This window comes from Glycine max, chromosome 19 (genome assembly GCF_000004515.6).
Source record: "Glycine max cultivar Williams 82 chromosome 19, Glycine_max_v4.0, whole genome shotgun sequence".
Taxonomy (NCBI): Eukaryota; Viridiplantae; Streptophyta; class Magnoliopsida; order Fabales; family Fabaceae; genus Glycine; species Glycine max.
Window position 1 is genome coordinate 729,615 of NC_038255.2, and position 16,299 is coordinate 745,913.

The following is a 16,299-nucleotide window of genomic DNA, read 5'->3' on the forward strand; positions in this document are numbered from 1 at the left end:
CTTACACAACAAAACCCAAATATTAGCTTCATTGTATAATAATTATGCCCTTTCATGTGTTCTCTAACTTTAGTATTAATTTTGGATAAAGTCAATTATTTATACTGTTAGCCGAATTGACCAAATTCAACTAACTTTAAGCTTAAAAAATTAGTTAAAATGATCTGATTTCATTTAATAAAAAGATAAAATGATGTTTTTTTTTTTTTACCTTTTGTTGATATTCAAAAGATTTGTAATGATTAAAATTGATAAATGATAATGTTCCTAAAAAATAGGAAGGGATTGTCATGAACATTTGAAATAACTCATCAGTTTGTAGAAAAAAAGAACATGTCTAAATTTTAATAGCATTTAACCAAAATGTTAGTCAAATTCAACTCATACTAACCACCGAATTCAATTGTCAAAATGAGTCAAATCAGTGTAAAACTAATAAAATGACCTCACACCTAGTTAACTGTATGACTCTCAAATCATGTTCTAAAAAGTCATCAAGGAAAAAAATTATAGCTTGTAAATAGAGATCTTGTAATTCAAATTTTAAAGACGCAATCAATCAAACACCAATATTTTATCTTTCTGCCTTTTATCTTTTTACATTATCACTTTTCTTTACTGCTTTCATTTGCAACCTCGTTTATACCTTTTCACCTTTATTTTCATACAAATCTTCTTTTTCATCTTTTTTCTTTTTTTTTTCACCTATACTAAGCATTATTTTGGAAAAACTTAGGAACTCATACTCAAGTAGGATATTTCCCATCTTGACATGAATCCTTTGATCATTATTTAGAGTAAGAAATAATATCGAAGCAAGACTGATCCAAACATGTTAAAACTAACTTTACATCTTTTATGTGACAACAACACCAAACACATCAAAAGAGACTATCATGTAGTGTGCAAGAAGCGTTAGGCAAATTTGTTTTAGTTCATGTTGCTAGCTGGCTAGCACCAATAAACTAAAGCTAATTATTCTAGTTTCGTAATCTTTACCTTTTGTAATTTTTTTATAGATAAATATTAATTTATTAATTTTATTAAAAATATCAATAAAATATTCAAACCCTTAATTTTTTTTCCTCATTTTTCCATTCACCCTTAAGCCCCCTTCACCCTTAGAATTATAAATTTTTTCCTTACCTGTTTTTTTTAAGGGACCGTATCCTTACCTGTTGCATATATAATTGTTCTTTTTAATTATTTTTGTGGTACTTGCTATCATTACTATTAATCTTTATTATAGTTATTCTCACAATTAATAATAACCCTTGTCATACGGTTGCTTTTATTGCTATCTGCAATTGTTGCCGTCATATGTGAATCAAATGGTTTTCCGATCATATGTAACAGAATTCCACTATACACTTTTTATATTTTTAAATTTATAATTTTAAGAGTTTAATTGAAAATGATAAATTTATTTTATGAAATGTAATTCACAAAAAAATTAATTTAATAGTATAAAGTATATTAAAAATATATGTTAAAATTTGATTATTATTTCACAAAATAAAACTTGTTTTTTCTGTTTTAAATAAGTTTTTAATCACAAATTTAACTTTCATTCGCTCACGGAACTTTTTTATTTCGTGGGAATAACACAGTAGTAGAACAAAACAAAACAACCCAACAAAACTAAGAATGACAAATACTAAGATGGCAAAATGTCTTGTCTAGCTAATGAACAAATGGGTAGGGAGCCTCTTCATTCCAGATCTTTGATGATATATACCCTATTCTTTATATATATAGAGCTTTGCTAAAAAACTAATATTTTAGTAATTTATATTAAATTATTTTTATGATAAATTTAGTTTAGGAAAATATAATAATTTAATATTTATATTTTAAAACTCATTTATTTTTATTCTCTACTCATTCTCTCTCCTCTTTCTAATTTTTTTTAATTTTAATTTTAAAAAATATATAAACATTAAATTACGTGAAAATGAGTGGGGGAGAGAAATAAATGAGTTTAAAAATATAAATATTAAATTACTATATTATTCTTAAATAAATTTATTATGATAAAAGAAATAATTAAGTTTTTGATTCAAATAATTTGATGTAGGTTGTTAACTCTAACTTGAGACGTGAGAGTATGTAAGCAAACCTTTTATTTTTATATATATATATATATATATGAGAAAAGTATTATATAATTTTACACAATTATTTTATCATAATTTATTTTATGTATGATAAGTTTATTAATTTTTAAAATAATTATTTGAAAGTAATTCAAATGATAATCTATAATTAAATAATATTGAAAAAATTATACATCACATATATATATATATATATATATATATATATGATAACATCTATATCTAAATTTCTTTAGCACATTTAGTATGTAGAAGGACAAGCATTAGTGATTGGGAGATGAAGCTGGCCAAGATGGCCTCATGGCATGTGTCGTGCTATGTTTGGGATTTCCCAACTCTTCAAAGGTGCCAACTGCCAAGTTGCCCTCAATTTTAGGAGAGGACCACATGTCTACGCACAAGGAGTGATTATCTTTATTCTTATTTTTTTTTTCATCAAACATTATTGTTTATTATAAATTCTTAATCAATGATAAAGTAATCTGCACATGCAATAAAAAATAATTTTATACTATTGTTTAATAAAAAATCGTAATGTACAATAAAACTGTTCGTTTTTATAATCATTATCTTAAAAATTATACTAAACTCTTAATTAATAATACCTAGAAATTAAACTCTTAATTAACATACAAAATATATATTCAAAAAATGATATCATGGATTCATGGAAGAGCGTATAAGTTTAAACATTTATGATTGAGCAATTATAATTTATGCATTTTTACCCTAAAACTGCTTCAAATGTCTAATTAATAATATTTATAGCTTGTTTCACACACAATTTTTCTTCATGATCATGAATGCAACACTTAAGTTGAGTAGGGGAAGAGACTTGTTGTCATATAGGACCGCGATGTGGGGCCACGCAAAAGAAATTCCTTATCTTTTTAATTATTAATTATAAAATTAACAAAATACTAAAGTCTGGCAAATTTCATCAAAAAATACAAAAAAACCACTTTTTGAAAATTCTTCTGAAAAATAAAGAGAAAAGACACAAGAACAGAAAAATATTTATTAATTAAAAAAATGCAAAATAACTTTTAAAACGTATAATCAAATGGAAAAGATCTGCCACAAAATCTACGGAAAAAGTTAAAGCAAAATAATTGCTAGCTAGGTGATATTGACGTCATACTAGTACTTTTTAAAATATTTTCTCTCTCAAAAGCTTACACTAATTAAAAAAGATGAGAAAATGAACAGATAATAACAAATTATTATAGCATAACAATTTTATTAATTATTACAATAATTATTTTAAAATTTATATTAATGATAATTTTTAATTGATTAATAGTGTAATTTTTTATCCTGGCAATGAATCAGTGTAAAATTCTTAGAAAATAATATATATAGTTTTATATTAGGGTCAAAGTCGTCTGAAATCTAGCAAGAAAATAGCAATATTCTTAGAGAGAAGCAAATGAATTTTATTTATTAACCTATTATATATGTAGGAGTTGGAAGCAGCAAATGACATGGTTTCATTCTCCCTATACACACATTTAATGGAAGAAGATGCATAGGCACATGCAAGACACTTGTGAAGTTGTGCATGGTCACATGCTCTCATACTAAATACTTGTCATGGTAACATTTGGAACTTTCTATTCATATCCAAACGTTATCACCTTGCATGTCCATTTCGAGTTTTTTTTTTCTTACGTTATCACCTTGCATGTCCATTTCGAGTTTTTTCTTTCTTTCTTTTAATGGGTGGGATCGATGTGACTCCTTTTCTTGTTTCTTACGGTTGGGTATATCAACATGCGTCTACCTCTAAACTACTACAAACAAATGTATTTGTCTTCTACTTTTAACCTAAACCTCAACCAAAATCAAAACAAAAAAAATTAAGAATTCATACACTAACAATTTATCATGAACTAATTGATCAACATGTTAGTTTATTCTTGGTACGTTTTAATTAACTATACCAAATTTTCGTTACTCTTAAGAAAAGTTCATGTGGTTCAACATGGACAGCACTACCCATTTGCCTCCAAAAATGTAGTAAAAGATGAGGACAAACATATTCAGAAAAAATAAATCTAATTGCACTTTTAATCTTATTATTATATTATTTCACAAATTTAGACATTTATTTATTTTTCAAATTTGACTACTTACTAATTTAGTTATTTTTTTTCAAATTATATATTAAATTGATATTAATATTTAATGAAAATGTTTACATGTCAATTTAGTAAAAAAAAAAAACCTAGGTCAATATGAAAGTGGTTATGGATGTGATAATATAATGAAAAATTACATCCGTATTTTTGTTAAGACAAATATAAATCAATGTGTTTAAGTCATTAATTAACGGAATAAAAAGAGTATTTTTTTTATTGAAATGCATAAAATTATAATATTTATAATTTTTTTAATGTTTTTTTAGGCTGTTCATAATAAATATTTTTTTTCTTTTAATTCTTTAAAACATTAGTTAATAAGACTCTTTTGTTAAATATTAAATCTCAAGTACCATATATATGAAAATTAGATAATTAAAAACAGAAAGAATCTAAATTTGCTTAAAGGAATAAGGATCAAATTTACATAATAACGATAATAAGATGACAAGAAAAAAAATGGTAATTAAATGAATACTAAAATATTAACCCAAGTGAGTGTTTGTGACAGATGGAAAAGGGAGCCGCATCTGGCTTATTAGCTAGGACAAGGGAAGGAGTATCTATCGGTATCAGGCTTTGTTGTTGTCAATGTAACAACACGTGTAACAAAGCAACAAACAAAAACGTTAAAGTGTTTTGTGGATTGCACCAACTAAAAGTCCTAGTCTTCATGTCATGCAAACAACAACAAAGGGTATACTATTATACTATTGTTATTATTATTATTTTCTTTAACACGATATTGATATGATGTTGATTTGTTAAAATAATGATAAATTTTTATTGGAGATAATAAATTACATAAGGTGAATATTTTATTTTTAATATGATTTATTTTATATTTATAGATTAATCAGATTCAAATATTAAATTATTCGATTAATAGTTGTCAGATGGACAAACAGTAGTTGTTGGTGTTAGTATTATACTATAGTTGTTGGTGTTAGTATTATTATTTTGAGTATTCACCCGTTTTTCTGTTTTGGTCTCTATCTGTTTTTCTTTCGTGTACTTTTCATTATTTTTCTTTTGAACGAAATGAATGAAAGGTGAAGAAGTGAATTGAAGTGAAGGCAGTAAATATTATTAGCAGTAATGACCTGCTCAGTAGTCGGTTCTATCAATGTTTCTCTGTCTCTCTCATTTGTTTGCTTTTAGAAGCGGCAAAGTTAACTGCTACTCATACCAAGCTCTTGCTTTTTGATCCTCTCTCTCCTTCTCTGTTTCTCTCTCTAAAATTCGGTTGAACTTGCAAAGAAGAGACATCTGCAGCTTCCATTGAGAGCAAGGAATTCCAGAACAAAAACTCTACTTTAAGGGGGTTTTCAAATGTTCAAGAACACTTTGTAGCTCATTTTTGGCTGTGATTGTGGTGCAGTTGAGGCTTTGTGTTCTTTTTTGAATTGGGAAATTTAAACGGATCAAAGCAAATCAAGTGTTTTTATTATTATTATTATTTTCTTTTTCATTTTTTATTTTTATCTTGGACTTGCCATGTTGGGGGGTTCTTTTCATATTAATTGAGTGTGGCCATTATTAGGTGAAGGGGTTGGCCTAATTTTTATTATTTTTCCTTTAATAAAAAATTTTCTGGCCTTGTACTTTGCTGCTTTCATTCTTCTTCTCAGAGTAGGTGAGGGTGTTGATGCTGAGGATAAAAAAAAACTGTGCTTGAGGGAGTTATGAATGATGGGTGCTTCTTTGATCCCTTGGAGAATTAGAGGATTAGTTGGATTTTGTAAGTGAAGTGAAGCAGACACATTAGACACACCCCATTTGGAAAATGCCTGAAGGGAGCAAAAGGAGGATACGTTTCAGCAAATTGTACAGTTTTTCTTGTTTGAAATATCCATTCAGAGATGGTCATTCCCAAATTGGGCAGAAGGGGTACTCAAGGGTTGTCCACTGCAATGATCCAGATAACCCTGAAGCAGTTCAGTTGAATTATGGAGGAAATTATGTTTCAACAACCAAGTATACAGCTTTTAATTTCATCCCCAAGTCTTTGTTTGAGCAGTTCAGGAGGGTTGCAAATATCTACTTTCTTGTTGTTGCGTGTGTTTCATTTAGTCCATTGGCACCTTTTACTGCTCTGAGTATTGTTGCTCCTTTGCTGGTTGTGATTGGAGCTACTATGGCCAAGGAAGCTGTGGAAGATTGGAGGAGGAGAAAACAGGTATTGTTGTGTTTTGTATTTTTTTTTCCTTTCAAATTTTGAATGTTATAAAGGTTTTAAATATCAGTTGTGGTCGCGTTGTGATTTCGTCGCGTTTGTTGATATTGCGAGTAAATTGTGGACAAATGCGGCTGATTATAAAACCTTGATGTTGTGGCCCAAATCATGCCTACAAAAAGTACGAATTGCCCCTTCCCCCTGGTGGTGCTTTCTATAAAGGTCCATGTTTATGTACAAGTCCAATAAAATTGGACCATACTCAATTGGCATTATGCTGTTATGAGTAAGCTTGCATTTGTTTGTGGTTTTGAAAAAAATTATGAAAGAATAAAAAAAATGGGAGTAGTTTTCCCCTTGCTAGTTACTACTGCTGATGATCAAGGTGTCGGTTGAGAATCTTCACTGTCTTCCAATGCTCTAAGTAAGATTAGAAAATTATTATGATCTTATTGACATATATGTATATTTGAATGCTCTTTTGTTTCTGGAAAGTGGAATGGCTATTGTAAAACTCTCTTTTTTCTCTTTGAACACATCTAATATAATATAATTCAATTGCATTCCAATTTGTGTCAGAAATTTGTCATCTTCCTTAATTCTTGAAAAGACGATTCTAGGAAATGATACTGTTCCATATTATTCTGTCATGTAATTAAGTGCTGCTTTATGCCTATGTAACTTGTTTTCTTTTTATTGGCATATTCTTTTTTCTGTTAGCCACTTGCTTTGGATGTACTTGACTTTTGTGTTCTGTTAAGAGTCACTCTTTTGGATTCATTTCTTTTAAATCTTTTGGTTATGGAAAGTTTTATTTTTCTTTTCTTTTTCCCCATTGACATCCTATATATCATTTGGGGAGTAGAAGTTTTCCTGGCTAAAATTCTTTTAATTCTTCAGGATATAGAGGCAAACAACCGAAAGGTTCAGGTATATGGTAGAAATTATACATTTGTGGAGACTAGATGGAAGAAACTCCGTGTTGGTGATATCATTAAAGTGTATAAGGATGAATACTTTCCTGCTGATCTTCTTCTGCTTTCATCAAGCTATGATGATGGGGTTTGTTATGTCGAGACTATGAATCTTGATGGAGAAACTAATCTAAAATTAAAGCATGCCTTGGAGGTGTCAATTCATCTTCAAGATGAAAAATCTCTCCAAAAGTTTAAGGCTGTGGTTAAATGTGAGGATCCTAATGAAAATCTGTACTCATTTATTGGAACTTTACAATATGATGGTAAAGAATATCCTCTTTCCTTGCAGCAGATCCTGTTAAGAGATTCTAAGCTGAAAAACACTGATTATATCTATGGCGTTGTTATCTTTACTGGCCATGATACAAAAGTCATGCAGAACTCCACTGATCCTCCGTCCAAGAGAAGCAAAATTGAGAGAAAAATGGATAAGATAATCTACATCCTCTTCAGTACCTTGGTTTTGATATCCTTTATTGGTTCTGTCTTTTTTGGTGTTGAGACCAAAAGGGATATTAGTTCTGGCAGGTATAGAAGATGGTATCTTCGTCCAGACAACACAACGGTGTTTTATGATCCTAGAAGGGCAACACTTGCTGCTGTTCTTCATTTTTTGACTGCTCTCATGTTGTATGGATATCTAATTCCAATATCACTTTATGTGTCCATAGAACTTGTGAAAGTTCTGCAGAGTATTTTCATCAACCATGACCAGGAAATGTATTATGAAGAAACAGATAGGCCAGCTCGTGCACGTACATCTAATTTGAATGAAGAACTTGGTCAGGTTGATACAATATTGAGTGATAAAACTGGTACTTTGACATGTAACTCGATGGAGTTTGTCAAATGTTCAATAGGGGGCATTCCGTATGGCCGTGGTATGACAGAAGTGGAGAAGGCACTTGCTAGGAGAGGAAAAGATGTGGAATCTGAAGTTGATGGGGGATCATCTGATTTGTTGGGTCAGAGTAATGACTTTGTGGACTCTCGGCATCCAATTAAGGGCTTTAACTTTAGAGATGAGCGGATAATGAACGGGCAATGGGTTAATGAACCATATACAGACTTCATTCAGAGATTCTTTCGAGTTTTAGCTATTTGTCACACAGCTATTCCAGATGTAGATAAAGAGTCAAGAGAAATTTCCTATGAAGCTGAGTCACCAGATGAAGCGGCTTTTGTCATAGCTGCAAGGGAGCTTGGTTTTGAGTTTTTTGCAAGGACACAAACAAGCATATCATTGCATGAATTGAATTATGAAAGTGGAAAAAAGGTTGACAGGTTGGCTAGCTCTTTTTACCATGTTTTTGTTATAGTTATACATATCCGCCCTATCTGCTGATACACTCCCCGTAATTTTGGTGGCCAAAATTGTCACCTCAGAATCTCAGATGTGAGATAGAATTCTTATTTAATAGAGTAGTTCAGCTTATGTAGTCAACAAAGTTTGATCTCACTAAATGAAACCTATAATAGGAATTTCGAAGTTATGATTTACTCAGTTACTCTTCCTTTCACATCTTCATATATATATATATATATATATATATATTCAACTTTCATTGTATATAAGACCCATAAAAGAAAAAGTACAACTAGGGGTTTATTGTAATTTCTTGGATGATGTAGATTATAGTTAGGAGGAAATTTTCCTTTTGCGAATAAACTGTGAAGGAAAGGATTTTCAGAAAGTGTCTGTGTAGACTGTGTTCTTAAATCTGGTTTTAGGTTGAAAAATTGAGAGGAAGAAAATTATTTGCTTAAAGCCTTTCATGTTGTGAAGAATATGGGCTGAAAAAGGAGGATAATAAAGATCATGCACTTAAAAAAGTGAAGCAAATAAATGTCAAAAGAATTGCAAACTATATGAAAATCATCTTGAACTCTCAATAAGAGAAAATTCAACTTGAAATTTTATAATTTATTTGGATAAAATACTGTGATTGTGGTATATATTTAGTTTGTAGGTTTGAACCTGTTTGATATCTTTGGTCCGTACTGAGAGAAAGTGATTTAAAATGCTTTGACTTTATATATCCATATTGTAATTTTGGCACAGTTTCATTCATTTGAAAATTTGTGTTTAATTTATTGTTCGTTGGGTTAATTTTTTATGAGTAGAGTGTACCAGCTTCTGCATGTCTTAGAGTTCAGCAGTTCCCGCAAAAGAATGTCAGTGATAGTGAGGAATGAGGAAAATCAATTATTGCTCCTATGCAAGGGTGCTGACAGGTTTCAAATAATATCCATATGCTTTTTAAATAACGCATTATTAGTAGCAAGTTACATGAAGTGATGTCAAATTGTGCATTTCCATGCATATATTCAGTGTAATGTTTGAAAGGCTCTCGCAACATGGAAGACAGTTTGAGGCTGAAACCAGGGATCATATCAAAAGATATTCTGAGGCTGGTTTAAGAACCCTTGTAATCACATACCGTGAACTTGATGAAGAAGAATATAAGTTGTGGGACAATGAATTTTCAAAGATCAAAACTACTGTAACAGAAGACCGAGATGCGCTGGTGGATGCAGCTGCTGATAAGATGGAAAGGGATTTGATTCTTCTTGGTGCTACCGCAGTTGAGGATAGACTGCAAAAGGGGGTAAGTATAAACCTTTTAATTTTTATACTTCAATTATATAAGTTTTTGCCTATATTATAGTGTACATTTTACAACTTCACCCCAAGTATTGATTTCCATACATTGTGATGATAAAATGAAAGTTTTTGACAAAAAAATGAACTCCAGTTTCAGAAAATAGACCACTAAATGTGGGGAAAATTGACCCCCGAAAAATCAGTTACTAACACCTCTAGTTATGTTCTTGATTAGTTAATAAAGTTTATTATGTTTACTTGAAAGTACAGGTTCCTGAATGCATTGAAAAGCTCGCCCAGGCAAAAATCAAGTTATGGGTATTAACTGGAGACAAGATGGAAACTGCGGTCAACATAGGGTACGTTAAAAAGGCTTGATCTAGATTATTTTTCTAAGGAAGTAGCATACAATTTAAGTTGGTCTTTTTTGCCTTTTGTTTTTACAGGTATGCATGTAGTTTACTAAGACAAGACATGAAACAGATAGTGATCACTCTGGATTCACCAGATATCCTATCATTGGAAAAACAAGGGGACAAGGAAGCTCTATCAAAGGTACATGATCTTGGAAGTTTTTTGTCATTTAATTTCTCTCAGAATTATAGACCTTTGATACAACAATTGCTTAGGCCTCTATTGAAAGCATTAAGAAGCAAATTAGAGAAGGAATCTCGCAAATCAAGTCTGCGAAAGAGAGTTCTAATACAACTGGGTTTGGCTTGATAATTGATGGGAAGTCCTTGGATTATTCTCTTAACAAGAATTTGGAAAGGGCCTTCTTTGAGCTGGCAATTAATTGTGCTTCTGTCATATGTTGCCGATCTTCACCCAAACAAAAAGCTCGTGTGAGTACTATGGTTGTGCAATTTGAATTTCTGTCATATAAAAAATGGAAGTTCCTTGTATTGCCATCATTGCTTTGGTGTGAAAACATTTTAATCACATCAGCCAAAAAAAATATGCAGGTTACAAAATTGGTGAAATTGGGAACAGGGAAGACAATATTATCTATCGGCGATGGGGCAAACGATGTTGGCATGCTTCAGGAGGCTGATATTGGAGTTGGCATTAGTGGTGCTGAAGGGATGCAGGTCTAAAGATAAATTTGATTATACCTATTTGAGATGTGCTTTTACCTGTCCTTAGGAGGCATTTGGAAGAGCTTGTAGGGAGTTTGAGTTTAAGGAAATAGCTTATAAGCTCTTCTAGTTTACTTCAATAAGCTTCTTAGTGAAGCTTATCAAAATAAGCTCTTTTTAGCTTATTCCAATAAGTTTTATGTTTCAAATTCATGGCATAAGCTCTATTGAGATAATAACTTATTGAATAACTATTTAGTTAAGCTTTTTACCTGAATTTACCCTTAATCTAACCATGTCCATCTGTTCATAACTTTGTGCTCTCTTAACATGTGGTTTTAATATGTGAACATGCATTTGGTAGATTATGTTAAATTATGGAGAAATTGGATTATACAAAATCATCCAAGTTGTTAAACCCATATGCATGCAATATAGGTTATTATTAATATTATTATGTACATAATAGAACTGTTAAAAGTGACTATGCTAATCCATCTTTTTCATTAGTTGTTTCTCTTTCTTAGATAAAACTGTAATATGTATCAGATATTAAAGCCATTAACTGCTTCTGTCAGGCTGATTTTTGTTGGGATAAATACATAATTTTAAGAAACTGTATTCATAATATTAATAATCGTGTTCAAGTGACAAAACCCATGAAGACGTTTAATGAGAATCAAACTTCTATGTAGATTGTGCCTAAACTTGGAATATTGAACCTTGTGAGAAGAAAGTTGATTGTAGTTTGCTATATTGGGTTTGGTGATCAGTGGAGTGATGATCTTATTACTCAGCCTTTTGGTTGAGCAGTTTTATGATCTCTGAAACAAATGTTATACTTACATCTATGCGTTACCTTGAGGAGGAATGTTGGGGAATATTATTCTTAGATTTTTGGCTTAACTCTTCCCTTCAAAACCAAATTTAATGCGAGGATTGCCCAGATTTTATAAGGACTGGAAGTTGATGTGAGTTCTCAAGCCCCAAAGAGGCAACGTTGTTGGTAGTCCTTTCCGAGACACTTGGCAACTAACTCCGATAAGCTGCAATTAAGACAGGTTAGGGGTGACCGCATTTAAAAAGACTTTTCCACACAACCCATCACGGTGAAGGCTATGATCCTGGAGCATGGCAATGCCAGTGGCCTTAGAATGGATCTAGGATAGACTTTAATATCATCTTATGTTTTGGGCCTAACTTGTCCTTACAGAATCAATTTGGAAGGTGAGGATTGCTCAAACTTTATAAGGACTACATTGACTATATCTCTAGTCAATGTGAGATCTCAACCCCTGAGAGTTTACGTCCTGGTCGTTTCGCATTACGACATTTCAGTCAGCTTTTCTGTCAGCCCCTTCATAGGTAGCCCTTTCTAAGACACTTGTAATCAAATCTAATTGGCCACAATTAAGACGGGTTAGGGGTAACCACAATTACGGTGACTTTCCAACAATTGGTAATATCATGGTCTAATGTGTAATTTGTTAGAATTATTAACAATGCTATATGTGGATTAAGCTAGTCTAATTGGTTATTAAGTTGAAACAATGCTATATGTGTAATTTGTTAGAATTATTAACAATTAAGGCGGGTTATGGGTGACGGAATTAAGCCGTCTTTCTATACAATTCCTTCCCTTTTCTTTTATGATATCTAAAATAAAACCCAACAGAGGTTAATAAGTTGAAATTCTAGAAATTGAGTGGAATTACATAACGTTTTTTCCATTAGTTACAGAGCATTCATTTTATTTTAAGAGTTGCAGCATTGCAGTATTTTACTTGTTTAATGTATGTAGCTTCTGTACTTTTTTGGACATAATTGTGTTACCTGATCATATGGGCATTGATGATTCTCTGCTGCATTTTTCTTGTACCCTTTTCTTTCTGCATGTAGCCAAGTATATGCCAGTGTATGTATTGATAAACTAATGATGAATTAAGTTCGAATGACTGTGTTTAAGTTTCTGATTGTTTTTTTTTTTGAAAAAAATGTTGTCTACAGGCTGTAATGGCAAGTGATTTTGCAATAGCTCAATTCCGGTTTCTGGAGCGTTTGTTGTTGGTACATGGCCACTGGTGTTATCGGCGTATATCAATGATGGTAAAAGCATGCATCCATATATTTTTCAAAGTCTTGCCACTAAAGATTTAGTGTTCACCAACTCAAATGCTTTCATGGTCCAATTTTAGTTCCCTTAATATTCTGAAATGAAGACCATGAAATAGTTGATTTTTTTTTTCTTTTTTCTCATATTTTTTAACCCTTATGAGTTGATTGGTTACTCCTGATGAAAATGATCTTATAATTTTCTGTTTTCATTTTAAGAGTACTACATGTGTTTGGGAATGCATTAAATTGTACCATGCCTGTTCAGATAAAAATTTAGGCAACTTCATCCACAAAAAAAATTGTCACTGATAACTTGTTTTATTTGTTATGCAGATATGCTATTTTTTCTATAAAAACATTGCATTTGGATTTACCCTATTTTGGTTTGAGGCATATGCTTCTTTCTCTGGTCAAGCTGCTTACAATGATTGGTACATGTCATTTTACAATGTCTTCTTCACTTCACTTCCAGTAATCGCTCTAGGTGTTTTTGATCAGGATGTTTCTGCCAAACTTTGCCTAAAGGTACTAAATTGTCATTTTTTAAAATTAATTCTGTCTGTATTAAAGATATTTAAGGACCAGCAGGTAGATATATACAGTTATTCTTCTTATAAGATAAGAACTGTACACACTGAATTTTTCTCTATAGGACCTTCATGTTACCAGTTTACCTGTGACCATTTGATTAAATATGTTACATTTCAACCGTGAACACCTTTTTTATAATTAATATATGATCAACACCTTAAATTTTATGTTTATTGCTTCTTTTTTGAAAGTCTTGGTTCTGCCTCTAGAGCCAATGGAAAAAGGAGTGTGCTTTCAGTGAGGTTCCTCCAATCACTCAAAACACGTCACCACTGATTTCGGATGCTTTTTAATGTTTTTAAACATTTGTTTCTCCAGTTTCCCTTTGCCTGAATACATCTTCTTTAATTGTAGAGTGCTTCATAAAGCATTATCAACTTAAATTTGATATAAATTCACCTAAGTACTCTGAATACCTTGAATTTCCTCTTATCCAAGTGTTTTTAAGTTCTACATGACTTCTACTGTTTACCAAAACTAGCTTGTACTAGGTCTATAATATGCTTATCCTATCTTCCTCCTACTCCCTGTTACAAATATTTTCTCGTTTTTGTGGAAGAAAACTATTTGCAACCACTTTACCTTCTTTTGAGTTAACCTTTATAGCCAGCCTTCCCCTTTTCCTACACCTTTCCTATCATATTAGAGTTTCTAAAACTAAATGTGCACGCAAACATGTACACATGTTTGTGAATAAAAGACATGTTCTTTATCATTAAATAGACCAGTCAATACCACCACCAACAAAAGCCTTTTCCCACTAGGTGAGACCAACTATATGAATCACATAACGTCATTTGATTCGGTTAAGGACTAGATCTTTAGAGATATTATTTACCTTTAGATCCCTCTTAACTTCTCTCAATGTCTTTGTTGGTCTCCTTCTCCCCCTTTTCACATGACTAAAAACCTTGCAATATAATCTTCAAACTGGTGCTTCTGGTGGTCCTTTCTTGTGTAGCCACACATCCATCTTAATTTGCTCATTTCTACTACTCACCTTTTTCTCGTGTTGGCCCTTTAAAATCCCAACATTCATTATCATAGACATCAGTCACCAGACATACTATAATTTATCTGAAATTTGTATGATCTATAAAATATTACAATTCTTATGCTAATGTATCGATGACATGTCTACTGATTTCCTTTGTGGCTCTTGATTTTAAATTAATGGTAAGTAGAAAATTGAGATCCTGTGCTAATCACACCATCTTTTTTACAGCATCCCTATCTATATCTAGAGGGAGTAGAGGACATCCTCTTCAGCTGGCCCCGGATTCTTGGCTGGATGTTGAATGGAGTCCTTAGTTCTTTAGTGATCTTCTTCTTGACCACTAATTCTGTCTTGAATCAAGCCTTCCGAAGAGATGGCAAGGTGGTAGATTTTGAAATACTTGGGGTCACAATGTATACATGTGTGGTGTGGACTGTGAATTGCCAAATGGCACTTTCCATCAACTACTTCACCTGGATACAGCATTTTTTTATATGGGGCAGCATTGCATTTTGGTATGTATTTGTGTTGGTTTACGGTTACCTCTCTCCAGCCATATCCACTACAGCTTACAGGGTTTTTGTGGAAGCATGTGCTCCAAGTGGTCTATATTGGCTGGTTACCCTTTTGGTTGTTGTGTGTGTGCTTCTACCCTATTTCTCCTATAGGTCTTTCCAAAGTCGGTTTCTACCAATGTACCATGATATTATACAGAGAAAACAAGTAGAAGGGCATGAAGTTGGCTTATCTGATGATGAGTTACCTAAACAAGTCCAGGACAAACTACTACATCTGAGAGAAAGATTGAAGCAAAGGGAGTTGTGAAAATGTAAATGCTTCTAAACATCCATTCTTAGAAACTTGAAATTGTATTTAGTTTCTTGCTGAGTTGGGAAGTGGCATTGAAGTAGTAGTGAGAATTGCAAATAGCTTTTAATTTTAATTCTTTACTTTTCCTCCTTCGGTTTCCAATTTTTTTTTAAGATAGAAGAGGCAGGATTTGTGTAGCAGTCACCTGATGTAGATTAGCTATGTAAAGCTTGTGTAATTGTTGTGCCAAAAAAGGCCTTTCTATTTGTGAACGGAAAAAGCAATAGATATTTGATATATACGATCTTTATTATTGTCTGGTGGAAGTTCCAAAAACATTTTAAACATGATATTTGTGTGTGTGTGAGGGTCATGATATTAATGTAAACTAAAAGACTATTAATAGTTTGTTTTGTGACTTTTTTTGTACACTTTTCAAGACAAACAGAGTGTGGTCAGGGCTTTGACCCTCAAATTCGTGTATAAAAAAATATTTATTGGGAGAGATTAGTCCCTTAAATGAATTTTAGTATCTCAACTATCAAGGGAAAGAAGCCATGTTAAAAATTGGTTAGATGAGATAGTGACAATAGAGTGTTAAGAAATTAATGCCAATGCATCCACAAAAAGCATAGATGCTGATAATAGGAAAGCCCAAAAATTATGAGTAAAACTAACAACACTTCAATAA

The 16,299-nt window shown here is 31.8% G+C and overlaps 1 protein-coding gene across 1 annotated transcript; it reads left to right on the plus strand.

Annotated features, from left to right (window-relative positions):
• The first annotated feature begins 5,248 nt into the window (after nt 1-5,248).
• LOC100779714 (probable phospholipid-transporting ATPase 8) lies at nt 5,249-15,926 on the plus strand. The gene is made up of 11 exons (XM_003553781.5): nt 5,249-6,437; nt 7,335-8,695; nt 9,536-9,646; nt 9,744-10,020; nt 10,287-10,375; nt 10,463-10,571; nt 10,646-10,861; nt 10,982-11,107; nt 13,103-13,201; nt 13,544-13,735; nt 15,027-15,926. The coding sequence occupies exons 1-11, from the start codon at nt 6,045-6,047 to the stop codon at nt 15,621-15,623; spliced, it is 3,570 nt and encodes a 1,189-aa protein (XP_003553829.1). The 5' UTR covers nt 5,249-6,044; the 3' UTR covers nt 15,624-15,926.
• The last annotated feature ends 373 nt before the right edge of the window (nt 15,927-16,299 follow it).